This window comes from Solanum lycopersicum, chromosome 8 (genome assembly GCF_036512215.1).
Source record: "Solanum lycopersicum chromosome 8, SLM_r2.1".
Classification (NCBI taxonomy): domain Eukaryota; kingdom Viridiplantae; phylum Streptophyta; class Magnoliopsida; order Solanales; family Solanaceae; genus Solanum; species Solanum lycopersicum.
In genome coordinates, this window is record NC_090807.1 from 3,605,636 (window position 1) to 3,631,694 (window position 26,059).

The window sequence follows — 26,059 nt, forward strand, 5'->3', positions numbered from 1 at the left end:
GATAACGATATGTATTACGGATTCCAAAACACTACTAGTAGGATATATTATATTGAATTTATTATTATTATTATTATTATTATTATTATTATGATAATGTTTGAGTCTTATTGGGTACATAATCGTCATTTATAGAAAATAGTTTAATGTTAAAAAGTTAAAAGCTAGAAAATATATTAAAGAGATTAAAGGAAAGAAAAATAATACAATATTTCCATATGTCATCGATTTATTATAATTGAGGATGTCTTTTTCGACCAACTACAAATTAATTTTAAAATTAAGAAAATAAAATTTAAAAAAAAAGATTTTTTTTCACGATTACGTCACTATTGAAAATCACTTTTTTCCTTTAAAAAATTCTTTTGGTTCCCTTTAATGGGTCGCCTAAAGCAATTTTTTTATCTGTCCACCTTCCTGTAATTTGCACGAAATTAAAAAAACAGAAATAAAAGCTTAAATTTCCTCAATTTTTTTCTTTTTGGATATTAAGAGGTAGTTCGGTTCGAAATAACTTATTTCGAAATTAATTATTTTGAAATAAATTATTTATTACATATATAAATAATTTATTTTATTATTAAATTATAAATGATGGAATAGAATAATCTTTCATTTTATCTTTTGAGATTAATACCTCACATCAAACAACTCCTAAGTTATTAATATGTAAATTTGAACAAAAATGAGTCATAACTAGTGGTGAAACCACCTTACAAGTTTGGGGTTCATTCGTTTTCGGCGAAAAATTATGTTATTTTTACATAGTTAAATAATTTTTAGTTATCTATAGTAGATATCGAACCCCCTCTAGCTATTTCGTGTGTCTATTTTTTTAGATTTTGAACCCCTTATTGAAAATCCTGATTCCACACTGATCATAACACAATTGAAATTTCTTTTCTCTTAATCAGAGTATTGAGTTTAAAATCATGAAAATCCACCCCTAGAAGTGATAGGTTCAAGTGCATGAAAAAGAAAAATGAAGAAAAAGAAATGATTATGTAATACAAGAAAATTACACAGATATAAAATATCAAGTGAAACACTACACAAAATATATAAATTTAAACCAATATGATTAATAAGGTATTGAAATTCATCTATTTTTGTTTAAACGTCTTGAATTTGAAACTATTGAATTCTAAAATAGAGTGAAAAAGCAAAAAGAATATATGAATCTTGATAAGTTGCTTCTATCATAAAAGAAAATGATAAATAATAACATTTCTAAATATATTTTGAACAAAATAAAATTTTAAATTCTGAATTCGTATCTGATTACGATACGATATGATATTTGATACATGGAATAATCCCTTATACTTTTTGCAAGTGGCAACTTAATAAGATTCCAAATTTATTTTATTTTTCTTATAGAATCAGACTAAGCCAATTGCCATTAAACATATTTTTCCTTTCTTCTCCACTCGCCACATACAAAATCTCTGTGAAAAAAAGCAAAAAATCTGGAGAAAAAATTGAACAAAAATGTCGGAACCGGGAGGAGGAATGACTCAAAATCACCTTCCGAAGTCAAAGGAGTTGACTCCGGCGACGGTGACGGAGAGAGAGTCGATGATGATGGATCTCGATTTTGATATTGACGCTTCATGGTCCTTTGATCAGATTTTTGCTGCTGCTGCTGCGGTGTCGTCGAATCCTGCGTCTCCGTTCCTTCCTTGTTCTCCTCTTTGGGCATTTCCCGATGATAACGACGAAAAACCCGCCGGAAATGGACTTTCCGGTGCTCTACGTATCTCCGGTCACCCTAGATTTGTAGCTTGTATGTAAGCCTTTTTTTTTTTTTTGGAGAAATCATTTGATAAACTTTTGAGTGAAAGTTGACTTTTTGTTTTTGCTGCAAATTTTTAGGTGACTTTTAGGCTTTTTACAAAAACTGAAATTAGCTAATTTTGCATGAAGTGTTTGTTTTGATGCAGTTTTTTTTTTTCCATAAAAACTTGTACTTGTTAGAAATTCTTATTGGGCAAACAGTATCAAACAAACACTTGTGCTAGCAAAAGCTTTTTAAAAGTATGCAAACTTTAGCTTTTTGCAGAAACAGAAACAATGGAAAGCTGAAAGATTCCTGAACTTGGAAATCTTAGTAGCTCGGTTGGTTAGTGGTTAGTTATCTTGTTGTTGGGTTCGATTCTCCACCTCGTAATCTCCTCCACCATTTCTCTTTCGTTAATTCTTTTCAGAAAAGAAAGATTGTAGAATTGGATACCATATTTGCTCAATCTAAATTGAATATATTGAAATTCAGTTTAGAGAATATTATTTTCTAGACACTACTTATTCCCACCCTTTAATTCACATCATGTTTAATTTGATTCTAGGAGAGCAATAATTACACAGTGAGATTAGTTAGATTTGTTTTCTTCATTTTCATTCCATTTTTGTTTCTTTGATTAGGGATCATGTGGTTTTGTTCTTTCATAATTTATGAACATAGATGCTTTTATATTACTTAAGACTATAGAAATATGTGAATAAGTATGAAAAGAATTTTATTCTCTTGTAGTAGATAAAGAACATGCTAGACATCAGAGTGTTAATACAATGTAAAAAGTACTTCTTGTATGAAATCTCTTGCTTACAGATGAACAAAATATGTAGAGATATTTCTCGTCTCTGTAGATAAGAATAGAATGTGAACTGAGTCTGTTTTTTTCTTGATGAATTCAGTATTATAAGCATATAGAATCTTCACATAGTACTTATCAGAAAAAGAGAAAAAGATGGCTTCGCATAGTAAAACATTAAAGCTATGTTGTCTACTTTCTCTCTTGTGTAATTGTTTTCCCACTAGCTTAGGTTGTGGATATACAAGAGTTGAACTTTTTTCCATCTTAAACTTTATAATGAACTAGTTGTAATCTTTCTATTATTAGATTCTCCATGAGTAGCTTTGCTTTGTGATGTATGAACTTATTGTTAGTTTGTCCCTGTGAAAATGGGAAAAATGAGTTGAATGTGCATCATTGGCTGGGAACACACAATGAGAAAGTAATCTATTTTCCTTCCATTTTGGAGCAGACACTGGTGATTTAGAGGCTACAACTGAAACTATCTCTGTCAACACTGATAAGGGACGACTTACATCACCAATTTCAGGACTATTACCTGGAGATAATCCAGAGGGGTCTTGTATAATCAAGGAGAGGATGACACAAGCGCTCCGATACTTAAAGGAAACCTCAGGAGAGCGAGTCTTAGCTCAGGTCTGGGCACCTGTAAAGGAAGCTGGTCGGTCTGTACTCACAACTTCAGGGCAGCCCTTTGTTCTTGACCCAGAGTGTAATGGGCTTCATCAGTATCGAACGGTTTCTCTGATGTATATGTTTGCTGCGGATGGAGAGACTGATGGAGTTCTTGGACTTCCAGGCCGCGTCTTCCGCCTTAAGTTGCCTGAATGGACACCAAATGTGCAATACTACTCCAGTAAAGAGTTCCCTCGGCTTGATCATGCTCTGAATTACAATGTCCGTGGAACTTTAGCTCTGCCTGTATTTGAACCATCTGGACGATCTTGTGTTGGTGTGCTGGAGCTCATAATGACTTCCCAGAAGATCAACTATGCTGCTGAGGTGGATAAAGTATGCAAAGCACTGGAGGTTGGTTCTTTTAACCCTTGTAATTTTTTTTAATTCACATCTCTCATGTTAGATGTCCTATCTTTCGATCATACTGGATCTTGTGTTTCTGCATACCGTGAGAGGCTGAGATTTTGTTTGTTGGAAATTTATTCACAATTCAATCATGCATTCAATAGGAATTATTCAATGGTGCTGTTGGCTTACAGAGGTGCATTTGTACATGTAATGTGCAGTCTTCACATGTCATGACATCTATCTGCAAGAGTAATCCAATTATTGTGGTTACTTATGTAGGGTATTAAATATTTTCAAGTAGATAAGCACGTCTTTCATCTAAACCAAATGTGTTCATCATCTTTTCTTGCCTTCTCTTTTTCCAAGAAGAACTCTCTTTGGTTAATCTAATTTGCTGTCTGCAGGCTGTAAATTTGAAAAGTTCGGATATATTGGACCACCCAAACACTCAGGTGAGGAACAGTTTTGTAAAATTTTCTCAGTTATGTGGTTATTTCATCATTTTTCTGAACAGGTCTATGTGATGGGGTATATGAACCAGATCTGCAATGAAGGCCGGCAGAATGCACTGGTCGACATCTTGGAGATACTAACTGCTGTATGTGAAACATACAAACTGCCTCTGGCTCAAACATGGGTTCCATGCAGGCATCGCAGTGTTCTGGCTGATGGTGGTGGGTTGAGAAAGAGCTGCAGTAGTTTCGATGGGAGCTGCATGGGACAGATCTGTATGTCCACAACAGATGTTGCATTTTATGTGGTTGATGCTCACATGTGGGGTTTCCGTGATGCCTGTGCGGAGCATCATTTACAAAGGGGACAGGGAGTTGCTGGAAGAGCATACGCTTCACGAAAATCATGCTATTGTGAAGACATCACACAATTTTGTAAAACCGAGTACCCTTTGGTACATTATGCACGCATGTTTGGGTTGACCAGTTGTTTTGCAATATGCTTACGGAGCAGTCACACTGCCAATGATGATTATATTCTGGAATTTTTTCTGCCACCGAATTCTGGGGATTACAGTGACCAGCCGGCTTTGCTTAACTCACTCTTATTGACAATGAAGCAGCACTTCAGGAGTCTCAGCATTGCTTCCGGAGAGGAGCTTGAGCATGACTGGGGTTCAGTTGAGATTATTCAGGCTTCCATGGAAGAGAAAATTGACGCAAAGCCTGAATCTGTACCAACAGCAAAAACTTCTCCTCAACTGACTAGTTTACCAAATGGATGGGTGCATCTTGATCCAGTGGGAGAGCAGCAGTCAGCAGTAGGATCCAATGTTTCTAAAGGTGCAAGGAGCACAAGTGGTACAGGTGAAGCCCCTAATAATGTATCTAACTCTGACAATAAAACGTCTGGAAAGAAATCAGAGAGAAAACGTGGAAAAGCTGAGAAAACAATTAGCTTAGAGGTTTTGCAGCAGTATTTTGCTGGAAGTCTCAAGGATGCTGCAAAGAGTCTTGGGGGTATGTTCTCGTTTGAAATGTTTTTTATTGACCAAATCGCTCATATAAACGTATTTCTCTTTTATTTCCTTTTTTTTAAAGCTATTCTCATCAATGTTCATGCAACAACAGTTTGCCCTACCACAATGAAACGCATATGTAGGCAGCATGGGATCTCTAGGTGGCCATCTCGCAAGATAAATAAGGTCAATCGTTCCCTTTCAAAGCTAAAGTGTGTAATTGAATCCGTTCAAGGAGCCGAAGGTGCATTTACTCTGACTTCACTGGCACCCAATTCACTTCCTGCTGCTGTTAGTTCAATTTCTTGGCCTGCTGGTGCAAATGTTTCCAATCTACCAAGTTCACCATCGTCTAAACCTTCAGTATTTCCTGAGGAGAAGAATGAGTTCTTCCACCATGGAACACCAGAAAGTCACATAGAAGCTGAACCCTCAAATCAAATGCTAGGAGGCAGGGTGGCCAGGAAGGAAGAATTTACTCCTATGCAGAATGGTTTTCTTCATGCAGAAGGCACGCATAAGTCCAGAACAGGGAGTGTCTCAAGAGAAGAGAGTGCAGGGACACCTACGTCCCATGGTTCATGCCAAGGAAGCCCTTGCGCTGGAAATGGATTCTCCCCTCAGAACGAGCTGGTTAATTCACCAGCACATGAGTCGTGCATGAAAGTGGGAGGCTCTCTGGAAGCAGCTCGTCAGACCACAGCAGAAATCAACTTATCTTCCGCATTCCTGATGCCTCAGCCTATTATTCCAAAACACACCCAGGAACCATTTGGAGGAATGCTAGTTGAGGATGCAGGCAGCTCTCATGATCTGAGAAATCTTTGTTCACCTAGAGACGCTCTGGTTGATGAACGTGTCCCAGACTACAATTTGACGAACCCACCTTTTTCTGATGCAATTGCCAAGGACCCCGTTTATGTTCCCCCTGACACGATACAACAATATTCTGCCTGGCCTGAAGTGACATCCGTTACAATAAAAGCAACATACAAGGAAGACATCATAAGATTTCGGCTTTGTTTAAGTTCTGGTATAGTTAAGTTGAAGGAAGAAGTAGCAAAGAGGCTTAAGTTAGAGCTTGGCACTTTCTACATCAAGTATCTAGACGATGATCTTGAGTTCGTTCCTATTTCTTGTGATGCTGATTTGCAGGAATGTGTCGATATCTCAAGATCATCGGGGAGCAGTATCGTGAGGTTGTTGATTCATGATATTATGTCCAACCTAGGGAGCTCCTGTGAGAGTTCAGGTAAATGATAAAGGAATTAGGCTGTAAATACATAAAAACTAGTGAAGTAATTATTGTAAACTAGGAGATGTGTAAATTTTGATTGACAGGTTCTTTGTAATTGTAACAAATTTCCAATTGTATCAAGCCTGTGAGGTAATATATTGTCTTTTCTTGTTTCTTTTGCTTCAGAACAAATTCATTACTTAATATTTCCTCCCTTTTTTCTATAACCGTTTTTTATTGTCAATTTGCACCCACCTCGACTAATTTTTGTGTGATACTTCTCTTTGGGTAGTATGTACTGATGCTTATGATGGAATATGTGCCATCTTATCTTCTCTTTTGAGTAGTATATCCTGATGAATTTACGGAATACATGCTATCTCATGATCTCTTTAAATAGAAATCGAGTATTTTTGCTTGAGCTGTGCGAGATGAAAGTCTTATATATGGTTCTCGGAGGAGTTTTGTCTATCTCAATAAAGTATATGATTGGTTCGAATAACGTCTCAAGACACAACTTTTTTTTATATAGGGAAAAGGCTCAAATATGTCATTGAACTTTCAGAAAAGGCTCAAATATGTCATCGGTTAAAAGTTTGACTCATTTATGTCATTACCGTTAAAGAAAAAGGCTCATTCATGCCATTATTTTTTAATGGTAATTTTGCAAAACCATTTTTGACACATGGCCAATTATAATTCGGCCACGTCATCAATTTTTTTCTTAAAAAAAAAATATAATTCTGAAAAAGAAATTGAATTAATTTTTATTGAATAAATTGATGACGTCGAATTATAATTGACCATGTCATCAATTTTTTAATTAAAAAAATTAATTCAATTTTAATTCAAAAATATATTTTTTTTAAAAAAATAAATTGATGATGTGGCCGAATCATAATTGGCCACGTGTCAAAAATGGTTTTGCAAAATTACCATTAAAAAATAATGGCATGAATGAGCCTTTTTCTTTAACGGTAATGACATAAATGAGCCAAACTTTTAACTAATGACATAGTTTTTTTTGAAAGTTCAATGACATATTTGAGCCTTTTTCCTTTTATATAAGAAGAAAAGGAGGACGAGAAATTCATCCTATTTGACTAAAGTTTTCACCTAAACTTGATTAAATCACACCTCAATAATTCATATTATTTAATATATATATAAACTGAAAGGCAACTTGTTAAACTAATTCATCTATTACAATTTGATAATATAAATGAACTTTGATCAAGTATTTTAAGCTATGAATTAAACTATAAATATAACAGCCATCACATATTCCGTGCACATTAAACAACGCTATAATCATCTATAAAATATATGAACTTGTTATCGATACTTCATTAAAAATTTATAGAGCATGCTTTCAACTAATCGGACTCAAATGAATATAAACACCGAGGCGTGAAAAAAAAGAAAGAAAAGATATCAATACGGTAGAATCAACTACAACTCTCCCTATTATCATATTTGCTAGTCAACTAGTTAAAATATTTCATAAACATAATTTAACAAGGGGAACTTTCACATATATAGCCACTCAAAAATACTTAATTTCACTCTATAGTTATAGTTTGCTAATTACAATTCGTAGCTACATGTTATAGGGAGAAGAGTCGTAAGCGAGATTGGGAGCAGGAGGAGAGAGGCGAGCGAGAGAGGGAAGCAAGTGGGAGAGAGGTAAATTGTATAGGAAAACTTTTACATATAGCCACTTAAAAATATTTAATTACTCTCTATAGCTATAGTTTGATAATTACAATTTGTATCTACATGTTATTTGGAGGAGAGAGGCGAGCGAGACTGGGAGAGAGGCGAGAGAGAGGGGGAAAAGAGTGGTTGAAAGGTGCATTGCATATGTATATTGGTTAGATAATTATATATTATACATATGTAATTGTATATATGGCAAGAGAGATTGGGAGAGGGAAAAGAGAGGTGAGCGAAACTGGGAGAGAGAGGAGAGAGAAGAGTGAGATCAAGAGAGGCGAGTGAGAGGGGGCAGAGAGTGGGAGAGAGGTGAATTGTATATGTATTATATATATATATATATATATATATATATAACTTGTGTACATATGTATTTGTATATCTATATAGCGAGATTGGGAGAGAGAGGAGAGATGTGAGTGAGATTGGGAAATGGAGGAGGGAGGACAATAATTTGTAAAATGCATCTCATTTGCATAATTCACAGGTACATTTTGTATAATTCGCATTTTTTTTGTTTAATTGAGTAATACAAAATCTGAAATTATACAAACGAGATAAAACTTGAAATAACGAATTGACACAAATATAAATATATGAACTTTAAACAATTATACAAATTATATTAGACAAATTAAATTATATTATACAAAATCCGAAAACAATTAGGTTAATATTTCTATTTAGATATTTATACTTTTACTTGAAAAAAAAAACTTAATAAATATTATAAAAATAATTTTATTTGTGAATTTGATTAACAAAGTAGTAACAATTAACATTATGTAATATTGTTTTGTTGATATTTATGATAATATTTTCTAAGTTATAATTCATAATTTAATTTAATAACTATAAAAAAATATATTTTTTAAAAAGAGTATTGGCCCGCTAGCAAGCGTGTAACCCATGTAATTGTGGGTTGGGTCGACCATTTTCTGGCCATGTCAAAAATGGACTAGCCTGACTTGATTTGTAAAATATCAAAGCATGCATGTATGAATTAATCCAGATGGGATGGACTAGATTATATTGACATCTCTAATGTTAGTTGCAAATGATAATTATAGCAAATTATAACTATAATGACAAATTAAGTAATATAAATTTAATTAACTGCGTAATTTACGAATATATTTTGATCATATTAGTTTTTGTCACGATATATTGATCATGTATTGCTTGAAATTAGTAAGTTAAAGTGTAAGTTGACACAAATATTTATTGGAAATTTTATGGAAAATGCTTCATCACAAATATTTATAAGGAATTATTATAGCCTGAGATAAGTCAAAAAATATTATTTTAAAATATTTTATCGAGTATAAATTTTTTTCTTAAATTCAATAAACTCTTCTTATATAAAACTAGAATCGGGATTATTAGTCAAGAATTGGACAAGCATTTATGGCTGAACTTTTCAACGGTCATTGGAAAAATTGAATCCAATAATGTTGGAAGAATTTAAGATATTGTATTAATGGCTATTCAAATGGTCATTTAATGACTAATTAAAGATGATCAATGACTAATCAATAAAAGATATTTAACCACAATAAATGTATTGATAAAGAATGAACCTAGACACAAGTATGAATACTTTCTTTTGAGATTCCAAAATTATTTTTCCAACAACATCATAGTCGTCACTGTATTTTGACATAATACATAAACATACTGTTAAAATTGATCTTAACTCAACTTTGAGATTGATCTCCATTTCTAACTAAATATTTCAACTCGTTTTCATTGTGTTTCGTATACATTCATCCAATAATGACACAGTGCATAAATTTTAAATAGGTAATTAAATGATCATTTTATAAATAATCAAAAGTGTTGAGATGACTAATTTGCAATACTCTTCTCAGAGTGATCTTTTTCAATTTCGAAACAAAAAAACACTTGATTAAAAACACAATTCCCACAACAACTTCTAATAACTCGTTCATTATTAATCTGTGCTGGAGTAGGGGCGGATGTAACCAAGTGGTCCACTTTTTATTTTATCTTACTTAAAAGAGAAAGCTCCCAAAGATTAAATTATTAAATATTTATAAAAAAAACTTAAAAAGAAATTATAGAAAAATAATTTCAATTCTAATTTGGCAACTATACACTAGTACACCATTGGCTTACCATAAATAAGATCATATTATAATACTATATATACATACACAAGTAACCGATAATTGAAGCCATTTTTTGGGAGCAACCCACTTTTCAGATCTCTGATTAAGGTATGGTATTGATTAATTTTTATTTAAGTTTAGATGCAAAGAAAATTATTTAATTTGAAGTTTTGGAATTTTTACTGTTTTTTTTTTTGTTAAAATTGATGTTTGTTTAACTCAGTTATTATCGATTTTATGGCTTGAATTTGTATGTTTTTGATTTTTGATATATGGGTCATGAAGAAATGAAACTTTTGTGATAATATAACCAGTAAAATTTCAAAAAATGGAATCGTATCGAGTACAGTTTTTGAAAAAAAAAATGTTTTGTTGGAGAAATTTTGTCTCTTCCTATTTTTTTAAAAAATAAAATAGTGTTTATATCCGTGTTTTGTGTGGTCATAAAAATAATTATCTCGTATCCCAATAATTAGTTTAGGTAGGATCAGTTCTATTACAAAAAATATTTTTTTAAAGATATTTATATTGAAGCTCGACTAAATTCGAATCTAAACTTGGGAAATCCAATAAGGTGATTCTATACCGAGGCAAACTCGAACCAAAACCTCTTCGTTAAGGAAGAATGAGTACTTACTACTCCATCACAATTCTTGTTAGTCTATTACAGAACATATAAATTATATGTTGTGAAACAATATAGGTAGTGAAGATCCATATACTAGCTTGTGATTGAGACACATTTGATTTTGTTGATTAAGATTTGACTCAGATGATTTGGTTGTGTTAAAGAATATAAGAAATTGGTCATTTTAACTGGTTTGATCCACATTTTTGCAATGTTGTTTTTCGTCTTATAAATCTTGATTTGGTTGTGGTTGTATATTAAAGTTGTTGTAGTTACAACTCTAGGATTCATTAAGTTCTCAAATCTTCGCGCTCAATTGATATGTGTTCTGTTTTTGCTGCTTCTGCCTGTTGGTATGTTAGCCTAGACAGATTTCTGTAACAGAATATCTGGTGTTTATGCTAAATAATTGTTGTTAAATTGCAGGCAACTCCACACGTTGTATCGCGTATGGCTAGCTTCAAGGCATTCTTGAACAGTCCTGTTGGCCCTAAAACAACTCATTTTTGGGGTCCTATAGGCAATTGGGGATTCATCATTGCTGTACACTTATCTAGAATAACATGATGTTCGTTTTCTTTTCGTTGACATTGTACATGAGTTGTCTTTATGTACATTGCAGGGACTCGTAGACACACAGAAACCTCCAGAAATGATATCACGCAACATGACTTCAGGTATAGAACTTCTCTGTTTAAGCAGATGATGGTGCTGGCTTTAAGGACGATTAATGCATCCATCTTCTTTTCCTTCTGATAATGCAGTAATGTGTGTGTATTCTGCAGTAATGTGTGTGTATTCTGCACTGTTCATGAGGTTTGCATGGATGGTACAGCCGCGTAATTATCTACTAATGGTATCTCATGCCTCGAATGAGACTGTGCAACTTTATCAGTTATCGCGTTGGGCAAAAAGTCAAGGGTAAGCGATTACTCTAATTTTTTAGGAGTATATGTTTTGCAAATATATGCTACTCAATCATTTGTGTTTATGTTTGTTTCCCCATCGTATGTGCAGATATTTGAAGAAGAAAACAGATAAAGCAGAGTGATCTAGTGTTTTTTCCTGTTTAATTCTGGACATGTCTATAGTTATGGTAATTTTCGATCTCTCTGTTTGCACAGATTATTGTCCTTGAATGGCAAGAAATGTTAGTATGGAAGAATTTAATATATTTGTGATTTCACCCCGTGCAAGGTTCATTTCTTATCATATTATCAGAGTCATACTCATCTCAATTTTTGGTTTACATAATGTTGAGCATCGGTATCATATTGTTCATGCTTCAGATATCCAGTCTTGGAGGGCGAGGGCGAGAGCCCTACATTAGGGTGTGGGATGAGTTTGTTTCCTCTTTATATGATCTTGAGTAATCCTAGCTCGTGAACTATTTTGGAGTTAAGTCAAACCGAAGGTTCATTTAACTTTTAGCTGTCATGTGCACCACAAAGTCCAAATCAAAATAAAGAACAAGGATATGATCTATAGAGTAGGTGAAGACTGTTGCTTCTATTTGTTGCTATTTCTTGTCTTTGTTCCTATACTGAAGAGGGGCGGGGGGTGGGTGCTACGAAAGGAAAATAGGCTCATCGACGTTGGTCTAATGACTCAAAATCGTCAGAATATGGGCCTTCCAAACTTTAAGTTAAACACTAGTATCGTTGCTCGTCTTTTGGGCTGCTGTAGAGACCGTCTTCTCAACCATGTCGAGCTTGTCTTTCTGGTATCTGTCTCTTAAGTATACTCGTAATAGGTTACATAAATCATTAGTTGTAATAGCCCCAGAATTGCTCCTATCACATTTGCTGTCTGAAATAAAGAAGCGAAAAATTGAGAGCAATCTGGTAGGACTTAACTTATATACGTTGACAGTATAAAGTAAGTGAATAATACTCACAAGAAGGTAGAATTCGACACGGATGATGGCATAAGCAGTCCAACTTATGCTGCATAGAAAGGAGAAAAAGGAAAGATAGAAGGGTATGTACTCCACACTCTGGGTTTTTATCACCAATTTCTACAATAGTAAAAAGTATCAAAAGTTCTCTATATATTCTACTGACATAAATCTCACACATGCTAAGGCCGGAGCCAAGAGAGATGCAAAAGGGACCAATCTGAAACCCCGACCCTTCCCTCGAAAATTACACGGTATATATATATATATACACAAAGTCGTGAATTTATTTTTTGTTGAATTCATTTAGTGAATATTGTAGAAAAATCATTATGTATGTAAAAAAGGAAAGTTAGAAGGACATGTACTCCACACTCTTGGTTTTTATCACCAATTTCGACAATAGTAAAAGGTATTAGAAGTTCTTTATATATTCTATTGACATATAAATCTTACACATATGCTAAGGCCGGAGCTAATAGGGATGCAAAGGGACCAATTTGAAACCTTGACCCTTCACTGAAAAATTACACTATACGAAGTCAATTTATTTTTATTGAATTCATTTAGTGAACATTCTAGAAAAAAACATTACGTAAAAAGGAAAAATAGAAGGGCATGGACTTCACACTCTTGGTTTTTATCATCAATTTCCACGATAGGAAAAAAGTATCAAAAGTTCTCTATATATTCTACAAACATAGATTTCACACATATGCTAAGGCCGAAGCTAAGAGGGATGCAGACATAGATTTCACACATATGCTAAGGCCGAAGCTAAGAGGGATGCAAAGGGAACCAATTTGAAAACCTGGCTCTTCGCTGAAAAATTACACAGTATATACAAAGTCAGTTTATTTTTGTTGATTTTATTTAGTGAACATTCTAGAAAAAACATAAGTACGTAAAAAAAGAAATTATATATTTAACATGATGGTCAAAGGAGAAGCATACATCAAAATATTTGCCACAATGCAACTAGTACCAACAATTGTGGATCTCTTTTTGTGGCAATGGACAAGAGTTGCAACAAGAATAGCAAGTGAAACAATGAACACAATTTCACTTAAGATGATGAAGAGAATTTTCATCCTTTTTTCCTTTTTAGAGTACAACACAAATAGCATCAAGTACACCATTTCAATGGCAAGTGCAATTCCATTAATGGTCATCATAAGAAGGCTTCTTTGTTGTTGAATCCATGGAAGTCCATATAAAAGCCAAAGGCCACAGTTTAGGAATGCAACAATGTATGGAAATGCTGAGAATTTCTCCACTGATTTCTTCTTCCATATGTGAATAAATGTAATTATAAATCATGAGAAATTATCTAGAGATGTAAAAAGTAAAATAAAAACAAGATATATATTATTATATGTTAAAAATAACAAAGAAAAGTAAAAATTATTTTTGAAATATATTAAAATAAGAGGGGAAAAGACTCAAATATGTCATTGAACTTTCAGAAAATGCTCAAATATACCGTCAATTAAAAGTTAAGGAAAGACTCATTCATGTCATTATTTTTTAATGGTGGTTTTGCAAAAACATTTTTGATATTCGGCCACGTCATCAATTTTTTTTTAAAAAAATATAATTCTAAAAAAAATTGTATTAATCTTTTAAAAATTTTATTAAAAAAATTAAAAATTATTTTTTTCAGAATTATATTAAAAAAAAAAAGAAAAATGATGACGTGGTCGAATTATAATTGGCCACATGTCAAAAATGATTTTACAAAACCATCGTTGAAATATAATAACATGAATGAAATTTTTTTTTTAATGATAATGACATAAATGAACCAAACTTTTAACTGATTATATAAATAAATTTTTTCTAAAATTTTAATAACATGAAACTGAAGATATAAATAAGTTTTTTCTAAAATTTCAATAACGTGAAACTGTTCTAAATTTTCAAAAAAAAAATTGCAAACAATTTTATTAACCGATGGAACTATTTCAAATCACGATAAATAAATACTTTTTGACCCATTTTCACAATAGATAGACATGTGGAGGAGTAAAAATACACTACAAACCAATGTTCAAATGTCATTTGGCACTGAAAATTTAAATTTTCTTCTTTACAAAAAATAAAGAACACTTTCAACAAACCTCACATGCAACTAAGTGATCAGATGTAACCGCCATTGACACGAATAATTTGTCCATTCACCCATTCAGAAGCATCGCTGGCCAAAAATCCCACGACCGGAGCAACATCCTCCGACTGGCCGAGTCTTCCGTGTGGACATTCATCGATCACCTTCTTCACTTTCTCCTCTGTTGCTGCATTGAAAAACATATCCGTCGCTATCGGTCCCGGCGCCACGCAATTCGCCGTTATTCCTGTTCCTTTTAGTTCCTTCGCCAGTAGTTTCACCATTGCTTCCACCGCCGCCTTCGATGCCGTGTACGCACCGTTCCCAGCCCGAAATGACGCCGTCGCAGATGACGTCACACATATAATCCTTCCTCCGCCTCCGCGATTTATCATTCTGTTCGCAGCTTCCTTACAGCATAAAAAGGATCCACGAGTATTCACGCTAAAAGTCCTATCGAAATCCTCGAGATCTGTGTTCATAATCGTTGGACGCTTTCCGTCGCACACGGCGGCGGAGTTCACTAAGATGTTGACCGGAGATTGAAAAGCTGATTCAGCTGCGTCAAAGAGGGATCTCACCTCGTCCGGATCTGAGATATCAGCTTTAACGGCGACAGCGATGGAATCATTCATGGATTTATTAGAATTGATTTGAGAAACGACGTCGTTGGCTAGAGAAGTGGAGTTTGAGGAGGAATAGTTGATGATGAGCTTAGCACCGAGAGAAGCTAAATGAAGTGCAATTGCTTTTCCGATGCCTCGAGAAGATCCGGTAACGATAGCTACCCGATTTTCGAGCGGCAATTTTTGAGCAGGTACGTTTTCGTTTGATTCCGCCATGAATGAAGAAATAAAAGCTTTAAAATTACTAATACAGGGGAAGATGAACCAATTCGATGGTATATAAAATCCATCAAACTGATGATTAAAAATTCTTTGTTCATTGGAAAGATAATTGATTCTTTTTCAATTCAATTATTTAATGAAATACTAATCTGATGATTTGTTTAACAATAATATCATACCCAAACAGTACTTTACACCTTGTTTTAAATAATCACATAAGTATTTATACAACATTTTTATATTTGTTCTATCTCTTACTCTATTTTTTTTATAGTTTTTGGCCGAAAGCACTCTCAATCTTATACCCTTTAACTTAAAATTTTTGTCAAATAATTAACCTCCCACATAATTTCATTATTGGTTGGAAAAAGTTAACCCAAAAGAGTACTCCATCCGTTTTGTTTTACGTGGTACCATTTTCTTTTAAATTAGTTTCAAAAAGAATGTCATATTTATTTATACGATAATTATTTTAAAGGTGTAATTTGAATAGTATTTTTAAAATTAAGTGGGAGTTTTGACGAGAGTAGTATGAATTACACATATATTTGTAGGAATTTTGTCAATTTTTAACTAAAGGATGAAAGTTGTTAAAGTTTAAAATACATGAATAATGTGTTTTGTTAAGAAGAATAATTTGAGAATGCAATTTAAGTTAGAAATAATTTTAAAATGTTTTTGACTAAAAAATCATTCAAAATGACTGACATTACATAATAATGAAGAATGATACAATCTATTTAAACAGGATATTTATTAAAACAATACATTGCAATACACCACAATTCACATTACAATACATTATGGACATTCAAATAAGTGTGCAAAAAAACAACAATCACAAATGATTAATAATATTTGAAAACTCGAATGAATACCAATAATTCATCTAATAATTTCAGTAAATTCAAACTTATTTTATTTACACACTTCCCATGAAATTATCTGAATTTTTCTCTGACGATCCGTCAGCTCTTAACGCATTCTCTAACGTTTTCTTCACTTCCTTAATTGCATTTCTACACTCATCAGTCAATTTTCGATACATAAAATTATATATTTTCTCCGAAATTTCAACCTTAGTAATTGGATTTTTATCGCACAAATTAAGTCTGATTTTCCAATCATCGACTACTAATTTTCGATTAGTGAATTGATCAGTGAGCAAAGGGAAACAAAGCAAAGGAACTTCACACCAAATGGCTTCCAGGATCGAGTTTAGCCACAATGAATCAAGAATCCTCCGATTGCTGGGTGAGTCAACACTTGTTTTTTGACAACACTAAGATACGACTAAACCACGGCCACAAATTTCTCCTTCAAAATCTTTAGGTAACGGCTTCGGGTCATCGGAACTTACAATGTCGGGTCGGAGCACCCAAATAAAACTAACTTTACTTAATGATAAACCATAAGCTATTTCCACAAGGTCATTTTTGGTAATATGGGCATAGCTACCAAATGACACGTATGAAACAGTTGCATGTTGTTGCAAGTCGAGCCAGTGGGTGCAGTCGGACTCGAACCACATGCTAGTAGTCACACCTCTCTTGGTGAACTCGGGTGGGAAGATAGGTCCTATCGCGTAGAATGGATTTTCAATTTATAGAGTTAATATGGTCTCGAGTTCGAGTTCTAAAATAGTGTTACATAAGATTTTATGAAATCAGCATTTCTTACATCATTAAATGCATTGAAAATAATTTAATGACACATTGAGGTTGTGTCTGTTTCTTGAAGATATGACATTAGGTCCTTTTGGCTTTATTGATTGGACTCCTGGTATGTAGTCAATAGGGTCTTCACGCATATCTGACCTCAAATCAACAACAAACATCAAAATAAAAAGTTATAACATATAGTACAAAATTAATAAATCGTAGTCATGAAATTATCAGCACTAAAAGATAGGTTTCTTATATATTTTGTAGGTAGAGAAGTCGAAGACAAGAGTAGATTTCTTTGATGGTCACTCATCTAATTAGAATCAAGAAGAAAACTAATCAAACTTTTCTGATGTGGAAAACCAATAGTAGGGGGGACATATTTGAGACTAAAGATAATGGTGAGAGCGTGCATGGATTCAGAGGCGGAGCTAGGTGAGGGTTCATGGGTTTAAACGAATTCAATAGCTTTTTCGTAGATCCTATATTTGTACTAGAAAATTAATTAAATATATATATGTACATTGATTTGTGAATCCCTAACAAAATTGATTAACAATTATTAACGAAATTTAGAACCCCAAACTCTTAATCCTGACTTTGCCTCTGATGGACCGGAAGATAGATGAAGGATAAAGGTAAGATAAATTGCAAAGTTAAGGAGCATTTTTGAACATTTTTCCTTGAAAGATCTTGTAATTGTAATAAGAGATTAAAACGAACTTAGTAAGGCTTACCAATACAACCAAAGTGGCCATGTAACTTCATGAGATGAAGATGATAATAAAGGGTAAAAACCAAAGCTGGTTCCGTCCAAAAAGAGATGTATAAAAGTCCATATTTCTTAGCCAATTTTCCAGGAAACACAAAGAATGAATCAGCAATCAAACAGGTCACTGGAGGATCTAATTTTGACTCCATAATTTTCACCAAAGCTTCTTCAACATGAGCTGAGAACACATGTAATAAAGAAGCCATGAATTGGTCATGGTTCAATGACCTATCAAAATTTACTGGTAGCCCATCAGACACCGTCATATAACATATATCTAGGTCTTGCTGACCTTGAACGCTTTAAAATATGTCGATATTACTATTCTTTTGAGTGATCCGACAGTGACTTAGGGGTGGGCATTCGGTATTTCGGTTCGGTTCGGGGTTTTTTTCGGTTTTTTTGTTTTTCGGTTTTTGTAAATTGCGTACCGAATACCGAATCGAAATATTTCGATTCGGTTTTTATTAATTCGGTTCGGTTTTTTATTTCGATTTTTTAATGGGCCTGTTTAGTGGGCTTTTTAAAATTTTAAACTTAACAATTTTTTCAATTTTTTGTTTGATTTTTCAACTTAATGGGCTTTGATATTTCAACTTAAGGTTTCTTATTTTTTTAAAAAAGATTATTTAATATTAATAATTATTAAATATAATATAATTTATAAATTATAATATAATATTTCGGTTTAAACCGAAATACCGAATTTCAAAGTAACATGTACCGAAAACCGAACCGAAATACCGAAAATACAAAAAATTAAACCGAAAACCGAAATACCGAAACCGAAATTCTAAAAAATTTCGGTTCGATTCGGTATTTCAGTTTTCCGGTTTTTATGCCCACCCCTAGATAGTGTGTGGACTCGGTATTGATGAAGGTTATAGTGAAGCCTTTTTGTGCAAGTTTGATTGCTAGTTGTATTGTGGGAACAACATGGCCTTGTAGTGGATAACATACTGATATTGCATGAAGTATTGGGCTTGAACCCACCATTTGTTGGACTATATGCAGTTGGCTAATTAAAGTTTGAAGAGGCAATGAGAGAGGAACTAAGTTTTGTAATGGATGAGGATGAACATAAGCAAGAATAAGCCTTACTTTTGAAATGGTACTACTATATGTAGCCATGAGTATGGAGGGTATCATGATATGCTTGGCGTAGCTAGTAATTTCATCAAAATAATAATATACTCTGTCTAATTTCATAAGTAGAATTGAAGAAAAATAAGATATACGCAAGTTTTACCCCTATCTTTTGGGGTAGAGAGCAAGAAAAGAATTTGAAGCATGGTAGCAACTAGCAAGTAAGGGTGTAATGGACGGGTTGGTTTGGGTTTTTCAATATCAAAACCAAACAATTTATGTTAGATATTTAAATCTTTAAACCAAATCAAATTAATAAAATTTGAATTTTTCAATCTCGGGTTTTTTCTTGTTTTTCCGATAAATAGTTTATATAAACATATAATTAATTTGTGATTCAAATATTCTTTAGTTCTACCAAAATACAACTATCTAAGGTGTTTCTTAAGAAAATAACACAAAATATGATATGAGTGATGACACTAAAATATTGATCAACAAAAGAAAATAATGGAAGTGCATGAAAAAAAATATTGCAAATTAATAAGTTATAATGAAAATGACCATAATTTTAAAATACTAAATCATGGTAAAATAAGTCTAATAAGTATTAATAACACGACCAAATATTAAAGAAAAAATAAAATTAGATTATGTATTTTAATTGTCTAAATCAATGTAAAACTAAAGAACAAATATTCAACATTATTATTGTCATTCTTAGTGTTGAACTATTTTTTTGGTTAGCATTAGTATGAGTTTGATTTTGATTGAGCTTTTTAAAAATTATTAACATAAATGTATAACCTTTATTGGACGATTCAAGATTTTAAGTTTGTATTTAGAAATTATATCAAACTAAATATTTTTATATAATATAAAATAAAAAATTTAAATTATGTACATATTGTCCGGTTGGTCGGGTTTCGGGTTGAGGGTTGATTTTTTAGTTAAGACCAACCCAATTTAATCTAAGTATAGTCGGATATTTTTTTTTTACTCTTTTGCAGTTTTTGTTGATTTTTTGTTCAATTTTGTACACCCTTAGCAAGAAAAAAATATAATACCAAAATATAAAGTAATTGAAGCAATATATATTCGCAATATAGTTTTCTGCGAAATATAATTTTTCGAAGAATGATATTCAACGTCCCATCTTTTAGGCTATGTGGCTCTGCTGCTATTCCTAAATTTATTAAAATTTTCCCTTCTTTTTTTTTTCTTTCTTTTTATCATTTGGATGATAATCCTAACAGAAATGTTGTCAGCAAATGACATAACACTCATATCAGCTATTATACTATAAGACATTTTTCTCTAACGTCAGATCTTTGTAATTTAGTTCCATAGATAAACATTGATTGGTTTTGTTGAAACTGAAAGTAAAATTTAGAGGGAAAAAATTGATAACATCAAATTACGAACTGATGAACAATCAAGCAATGAATGAAAACAAAGATAAATGACATGAATTCAAAAGGACAACACCTTTACCAGATTATAATGATATTAGCTTAGCTTCCTATACAATACCTTTACAATGTTTACAGAAATATTTTTGCTGCGGCAGAATCAACTTCTAAACCTAAATGCAGACCACTTCTTTGATGAAGTCTCCTTCTTCGTCGTCCTTTTAGAGTTTGGATCAATAAGATTCTCTAAGGATTTCGGGTTTTTGTTCCGAGATCTGCCTGCTTCTTTCAATAATTCAGCCAGCCTCTTTTTCTCATCGTTGAAATCAGGATTCGCAGTTCCGAGTTTTTCTTCTCTTAGTTTAAGAACGTACTCCAGAATCTCAATAGCATCATCCACTCTATATGTTACATAAAATGTCAGAACAACCTTAACATAAAAATATGCTTTGAAAGGTATAGAAACCAGTGATAGAGAGGTCATTTTCATTAGTCGAATAGAAGTACAGCAACATATTGGTCTATCCTACCACAAATGTGGTTAACCTCTAAGCACTCGATGCATATGGATTTGGTTCATAATGTATATAATAAACCACAAAATAAATGTAAGATACTTGTAATATATTGCTACTAATCCTTAGTCTAACAAGCTGGCATTGCCTATACTGCTTCTTCGTTTCATCTAGAGATGTAAAAGGAAATGCTCAAATGTTAATATTACCTTCCTATAGCATCATAAGTGGCGGCAAGATTGCTATACACACCAAGGGTATCTTGATGGCAATGGCCACACTCCTGTTCCAGAATTTCTTTAGCTTCTTCGAATAACTCAGCAGCCTCATCTATTTTAAACAGTTGTACAGAAGACAATCCCATCTGATTTAAAACAACTCCGAAGAAAGCTGATTTCCTCTCACCACTGGCTCTAAGTTTTATCACTGCATTTTCTAAGGAACTGCGCGCCTCTTCATATCTCCCGACCATATAAAACATAACACCCATTCGTGCCTCTATGCCAGCAATGGTACTTTGCTGTCCTGGTTTATCCTCTAATAGTTTCATTGCCTTGAGCAGCAGTTTCAGGGCCTCCTCGGGTTCATTAAATAACTCATATACTGCTGAGATTTCCGTCAATCCACAGGCAATATCTTCAGGGGTTGTTCCAGGTACAGGTTTTGCGTATATTCTGAGGGCATTCTCACAATAGGATCTGGATTCCCTCAGTTTTCCTGTCTTGTAGTATAGGTCAGCCAGCCTTACATAGACAGATGCAACTGAAGGATGGTTGTCACCCTTAGATGATTTGAAAACAGTGAGTGCCTTCTGATAGGAGAAGACGGCCTCATCAAAACGAGACAACGACAAGTAGATGTTCCCTATTCCAACATCAATAGCTGCAACCTCAGTTTCCTGTCCATTGGCAATCATAGCCATGTTGGCAAGTACAAGGTGCTCAAGGGCTGACTCATAATCACATTTAGCCTCACATATTAGAGCCATCAAACGACGATCAGCTGCCTCTTCAAGAGAAGCTGGAGGACTGTGTGCACGATGGATTTCCAATGTTTTCTTACACAAATTCTCAGCCTCATCAAACTGCATTGCCTGAACATGAGCCTCAGCCAAGTACCTACAATTCCAATTCAGTCGTATCAAAATAATTAAATCCAAGAAAACACACCGTCATCTTGGAATCGAATGATTACCAAAGGCTTATTGACCTCAATCACAAGCATCTGTTAACTAAGTTTTACAATGAATTCATCTGCTCTGCAGTAGAATGTTTTTGTCCATAATACAATTCGATTTTTCAAAAATACCAGTGACAATATTTGGAAATATACAAGTAACAAAGGTTTATCCCGTCTTCAAATGCCCAAACCACATCTACAGATAAACATATAACATAAAGAACTAAAAATGCAAAATTTGCGAAGACTTCAAATGCCAGGAGCAATGGGATAAGATACATTACCTACAAGTCTCTGCGACTCTTGGATCTGTGTCTCCCAAAGCTTCCATCTGCGTTTTCAATCCTTCTTTGTAAGACTCAATTGACCGATCCAATTGTCCTAGCATAGAATACGTATCACCAAGCTGCATATACCCTGAGAACGCCGCAAGAGCATGATCTGCGCCTCTTGAAACTTCCGGCACCTTAATCGCCGTTTCTAGCACTGGAATAGCTTCATCAAACCTCCCCAAACTACAATATATAGCTGCCACAACGTGCAGACTCATAGCTAGATCCAAACTCGGCTCACCGTCAACTGCGCACCTCTCAAACGACTTCGCAGCTCGTAAAGCATAGTCTAGTGCTTTAGTCGGACCTTCACCGGAGGCAATGGTGTCACGCGCTAGCTTTAACAGGAACGGCCCTAGATCCGGATTGTCAAGAGATGACTCCTCGATTTCAACCTTCTCCGGCGGAGATTTCTTCTTTCCGGAGCCCCGATCCGGAGATGGCTTCGCCCGTGAAGTTGACGGTGATGGAGGTCGTCGTGGCGCAGGTGAGTTCGTTTTCGGATTAAATTGTTCGGATCTACTAGAGCCCGACCCGTTTCGGCCGTGGTTCTCATCGGAAATTGATATTCTTAATGCCGGAGTTTCCGGCGGAGTTTTGACTGAAACTAATCCCGGCATTGCAACAGCTCGATAATGCAAAAAGAAAAAAAGAAAAGCACTCTTTGCTTAAGAAGTTAATTAATCTAAATTTGGCAGACTATAATCTGTTGTATTAAGCAATGATTTTGTGATTAGTAAATAGTGAAGAGGTGATTAATGGGATAATTAAGAAGTTAAAAATGAGATTAAGTAGAGAGAAAATGAAATTTAGCTAACGTAAACCAACTGTTAATAAGAAAAATGAAACAGTTGAGACTTTGAGCTGACGCCGTCCCAACGACTTTATTTTACTTTCTATTCTCTATATTTATAAAATGGAGAATGACTTTCTAACTCCTCTTTGTATTGCTCTCTGTACTTTATTTATTTCACTTTTTAATTATTTTAAATTATTTTTATTGTATCTTTAATTAAATCTTATTATTTGTAATTAATTGTCTAATATAATATAACATGTAAAAACATATTATTGACTAGTTACTATTTTATCCAAATTAATAATTTTCTATTTTTTCTAAAAAATTGTCACTTCAAATATGTAATTTTAAATTATTTAATATTATTTATATTATATGAGACTATTAATTAAGCTTTTAATAGTGGAATTATTATCTAAGTAGTATAACATCTAAAAAAACATATTATTGATAAGTATATTATTTTTATTACGAATTAAAAGTATTCTAATTTTTTTAATTAAAAAATGTCACTTTAAATACTTAATTTAAAATTATAATTATTTTTCACTGTGACACAAAATCAACATGATAATTCAAACAATCTACTTTTATGTTATAGTGATAAATTATTAAACTACACTTTTTAATGAGCATGAAACAATCTACTTTTATGTTATAGTGATAAATTATTAAACTACACTTTTTAATGAGCATGAAAATACGTTTTGCAATAGTTCAAAATGGAATAGAGAAAATAAATTAGTACGCAAAATAATTGGATACAAGATAAATTTGTTAATCTAAACAATTTTTAGCTATACAGAAAAAAATGAATAAAAAATTACTTATTTTAAACTCTGTAATGCATTAAATAGAGCATCATGGGAGCAACTTAATAGTTTTGGAAGTCAAGTATTTATATGCATTAATTGTTATGTAATTGTATTGATCAATGATTTCACTTTTATTTGAAATGTTTGTCAGTATGTATTATACATAATATTTATTGCAATTTATTTTATTAGAAATTTAGAATAAAATATAATTTTATATGTAATGAAAAAATGAAAAGAAATAAAATTTATAGAGTTGTTAATATGGGCTAACCTATCCATCTGAGCTAATACATACGGGCTACAATGGAGGCAGAATCATTGGTTTTTCTTATTTTGCGCAAAAATCAAAAGAAAAAGTATGTAAAAGAGGATTTATCATGGAGAAAGTTGAAAAAAATTGCTTCTACCATTTTAGTTTTTAATTTTGATTTGGAGGATAGAAAATTAAATGGATGTTGTAGCAGTGGTGTTGGCGGCAATAAAAAGGAGAAAAAAGTTACCGTCGTTCAACATACTTGAACAATGAAGAAGAAATGATTTTTTATTTTAAAAAATTAAATAAAAAAAACTGAAACGTGACCGTTATAGTTGGTGTGTGTATGCACTTTCTTTCTAGAGGTGAGATTGACCGAAAAATTGATATTTTTACCATGTTTAAATTAGTTAAGAAAAAATTAAGACCTACGTAAAGTTTGAGCATCTTTTCGCAAAAAATGTTTAGTCAAATGGGAAAATGATGTATTTTCTCGTAAAAGTATTATTATAGGTTGTTGCAAGGCATAACATACTAATTATTGCATGAAGTTTTGGGCTTGAACCCACCACTTGTTGGACTATATTGTCACGACCCAATTTTTTTCAAGTTGTGATAGCACCTATGTTCCCAACCAATAGGTAAGCTAACCCAACTAAATCAACAAACGAGTAAAAAAATCAACGCTTAGCAAGAATCTCCAACATTGAGTTCCTTATAAGTACGAAATGCGGAAGATAAAATATATCACCCCAAGAATTAGTGTCTTAAGTACAAGAGCTTCTAAAATTCGATGCAAGTCTGAAACTAAATGACAAATCTAACATAAGGGATATCCTGTTTGAATACTAATAACAGAATAAATAAAAGATAGAGGGAGGTGTGGGCCACGGAACAGCCAAGCAGCTCACCACAACTCCAAGCTCGGACTCAAATTGCTCCACGAGATGTGCTTCTACTCGGAATCGAATCTGCACCACAAAGAGTGCAACAAGCGTAGTATGAGTACGAAACCACGTGTACCCAGTATGTCTCATTGACCGACAACGAAGAAGTAGTGACGGGGGTTATATAAGAAAATAAATTCTTAGATTGTACAAGTGTGTGTGTGTATATATATATATATATTACACTTACTATTTAAGTTTCATCAATAAAGGAAATTAACATTTAATATTTTCCAAACACCAAAAGAAACATATAGTCATCAAGAATGAATGATGGGATGAAATGCAATGCAATATGATGCCATGTAATGATATGTCTCAGAATACCCAGTACTCACTCAACCGTATATACATGATACTCCTCGGAAATACATCGAGAGTTCATGACCCATGGGGGACTCGCGAGGTCCATATACCGACACGGACGATCTCCACTTGTCTGTGCGGACGATCTCAACGCACTATCATAATATCAAACGATTTTCGCATGGACGGTCTCCACGTGCCCAAATTACAATCTTAACATCTCACCATCCCCAGCACGGACGATCTCCACGTGCCCAACTTATACTCAGTCTCATCTCTATGCATGTGCACAATATTGTTTCAATAGAAGGAATGATGAT

General features: G+C 33.3%; 4 protein-coding genes and 1 pseudogene across 8 annotated transcripts; 2 read left to right on the plus strand and 3 right to left on the minus strand.

Moving 5' to 3' along the window:
- Nucleotides 1-1,091: 1,091 nt before the first annotated feature.
- On the plus strand, nucleotides 1,092-6,501 carry LOC101261639 (protein NLP7-like). Of its 2 annotated transcripts, none has more exons than XM_004244592.5 (5): nucleotides 1,092-1,786; nucleotides 3,046-3,623; nucleotides 4,025-4,072; nucleotides 4,135-5,092; nucleotides 5,204-6,501. In XM_004244592.5, the coding sequence occupies exons 1-5, from the start codon at nucleotides 1,492-1,494 to the stop codon at nucleotides 6,349-6,351; spliced, it is 3,027 nt and encodes a 1,008-aa protein (XP_004244640.1). In that variant the 5' UTR covers nucleotides 1,092-1,491; the 3' UTR covers nucleotides 6,352-6,501. The 2 variants fall into 2 exon arrangements, with proteins under 2 accessions (XP_004244640.1, XP_010324647.1); XM_010326345.4 differs by having other exon boundaries at nucleotides 1,334-1,790.
- A 3,526-nt stretch (nucleotides 6,502-10,027) lies between these two features.
- On the plus strand, nucleotides 10,028-12,000 carry LOC101261937 (mitochondrial pyruvate carrier 1). Of its 3 annotated transcripts, none has more exons than XM_004244593.5 (5): nucleotides 10,028-10,284; nucleotides 11,231-11,347; nucleotides 11,427-11,481; nucleotides 11,590-11,725; nucleotides 11,822-12,000. In XM_004244593.5, exons 2-5 carry the CDS (start codon nucleotides 11,255-11,257, stop codon nucleotides 11,853-11,855), a joined length of 318 nt encoding a protein of 105 aa, XP_004244641.1. In that variant the 5' UTR covers nucleotides 10,028-10,284; nucleotides 11,231-11,254; the 3' UTR covers nucleotides 11,856-12,000. The 3 variants fall into 3 exon arrangements, with proteins under 3 accessions (XP_004244641.1, XP_069143827.1, XP_004244642.1); XM_069287726.1 differs by having other exon boundaries at nucleotides 10,145-10,284; nucleotides 11,569-11,725; XM_004244594.5 differs by lacking the exon at nucleotides 11,822-12,000 and having other exon boundaries at nucleotides 10,145-10,284; nucleotides 11,590-11,729.
- Nucleotides 12,001-13,606: 1,606 nt separating this feature from the next.
- Nucleotides 13,607-15,832, minus strand: LOC109118694 (NADPH-dependent aldehyde reductase-like protein, chloroplastic). 2 transcript variants are annotated; one of them, XM_069287725.1, is made up of 2 exons: nucleotides 14,822-15,832; nucleotides 13,607-13,984 (listed from the first exon to the last, which is right to left on the minus strand). In XM_069287725.1, the coding sequence occupies exon 1, from the start codon at nucleotides 15,648-15,650 to the stop codon at nucleotides 14,841-14,843; it is 810 nt and encodes a 269-aa protein (XP_069143826.1). In that variant the 5' UTR covers nucleotides 15,651-15,832; the 3' UTR covers nucleotides 13,607-13,984; nucleotides 14,822-14,840. The 2 variants fall into 2 exon arrangements, with proteins under 2 accessions (XP_069143826.1, XP_019070984.1); XM_019215439.3 differs by having other exon boundaries at nucleotides 13,607-13,987.
- A 746-nt stretch (nucleotides 15,833-16,578) lies between these two features.
- LOC101263735 (UDP-glycosyltransferase 86A2-like) lies at nucleotides 16,579-19,429 on the minus strand (annotated as a pseudogene).
- Nucleotides 19,430-20,566: 1,137 nt separating this feature from the next.
- Nucleotides 20,567-24,470, minus strand: LOC101264038 (protein KINESIN LIGHT CHAIN-RELATED 1-like). Its single transcript, XM_019215351.2, has 3 exons — nucleotides 22,569-24,470; nucleotides 21,315-22,223; nucleotides 20,567-20,991 (listed from the first exon to the last, which is right to left on the minus strand). The coding sequence occupies exons 1-3, from the start codon at nucleotides 23,234-23,236 to the stop codon at nucleotides 20,751-20,753; spliced, it is 1,818 nt and encodes a 605-aa protein (XP_019070896.2). The 5' UTR covers nucleotides 23,237-24,470; the 3' UTR covers nucleotides 20,567-20,750.
- Nucleotides 24,471-26,059: the final 1,589 nt, after the last annotated feature.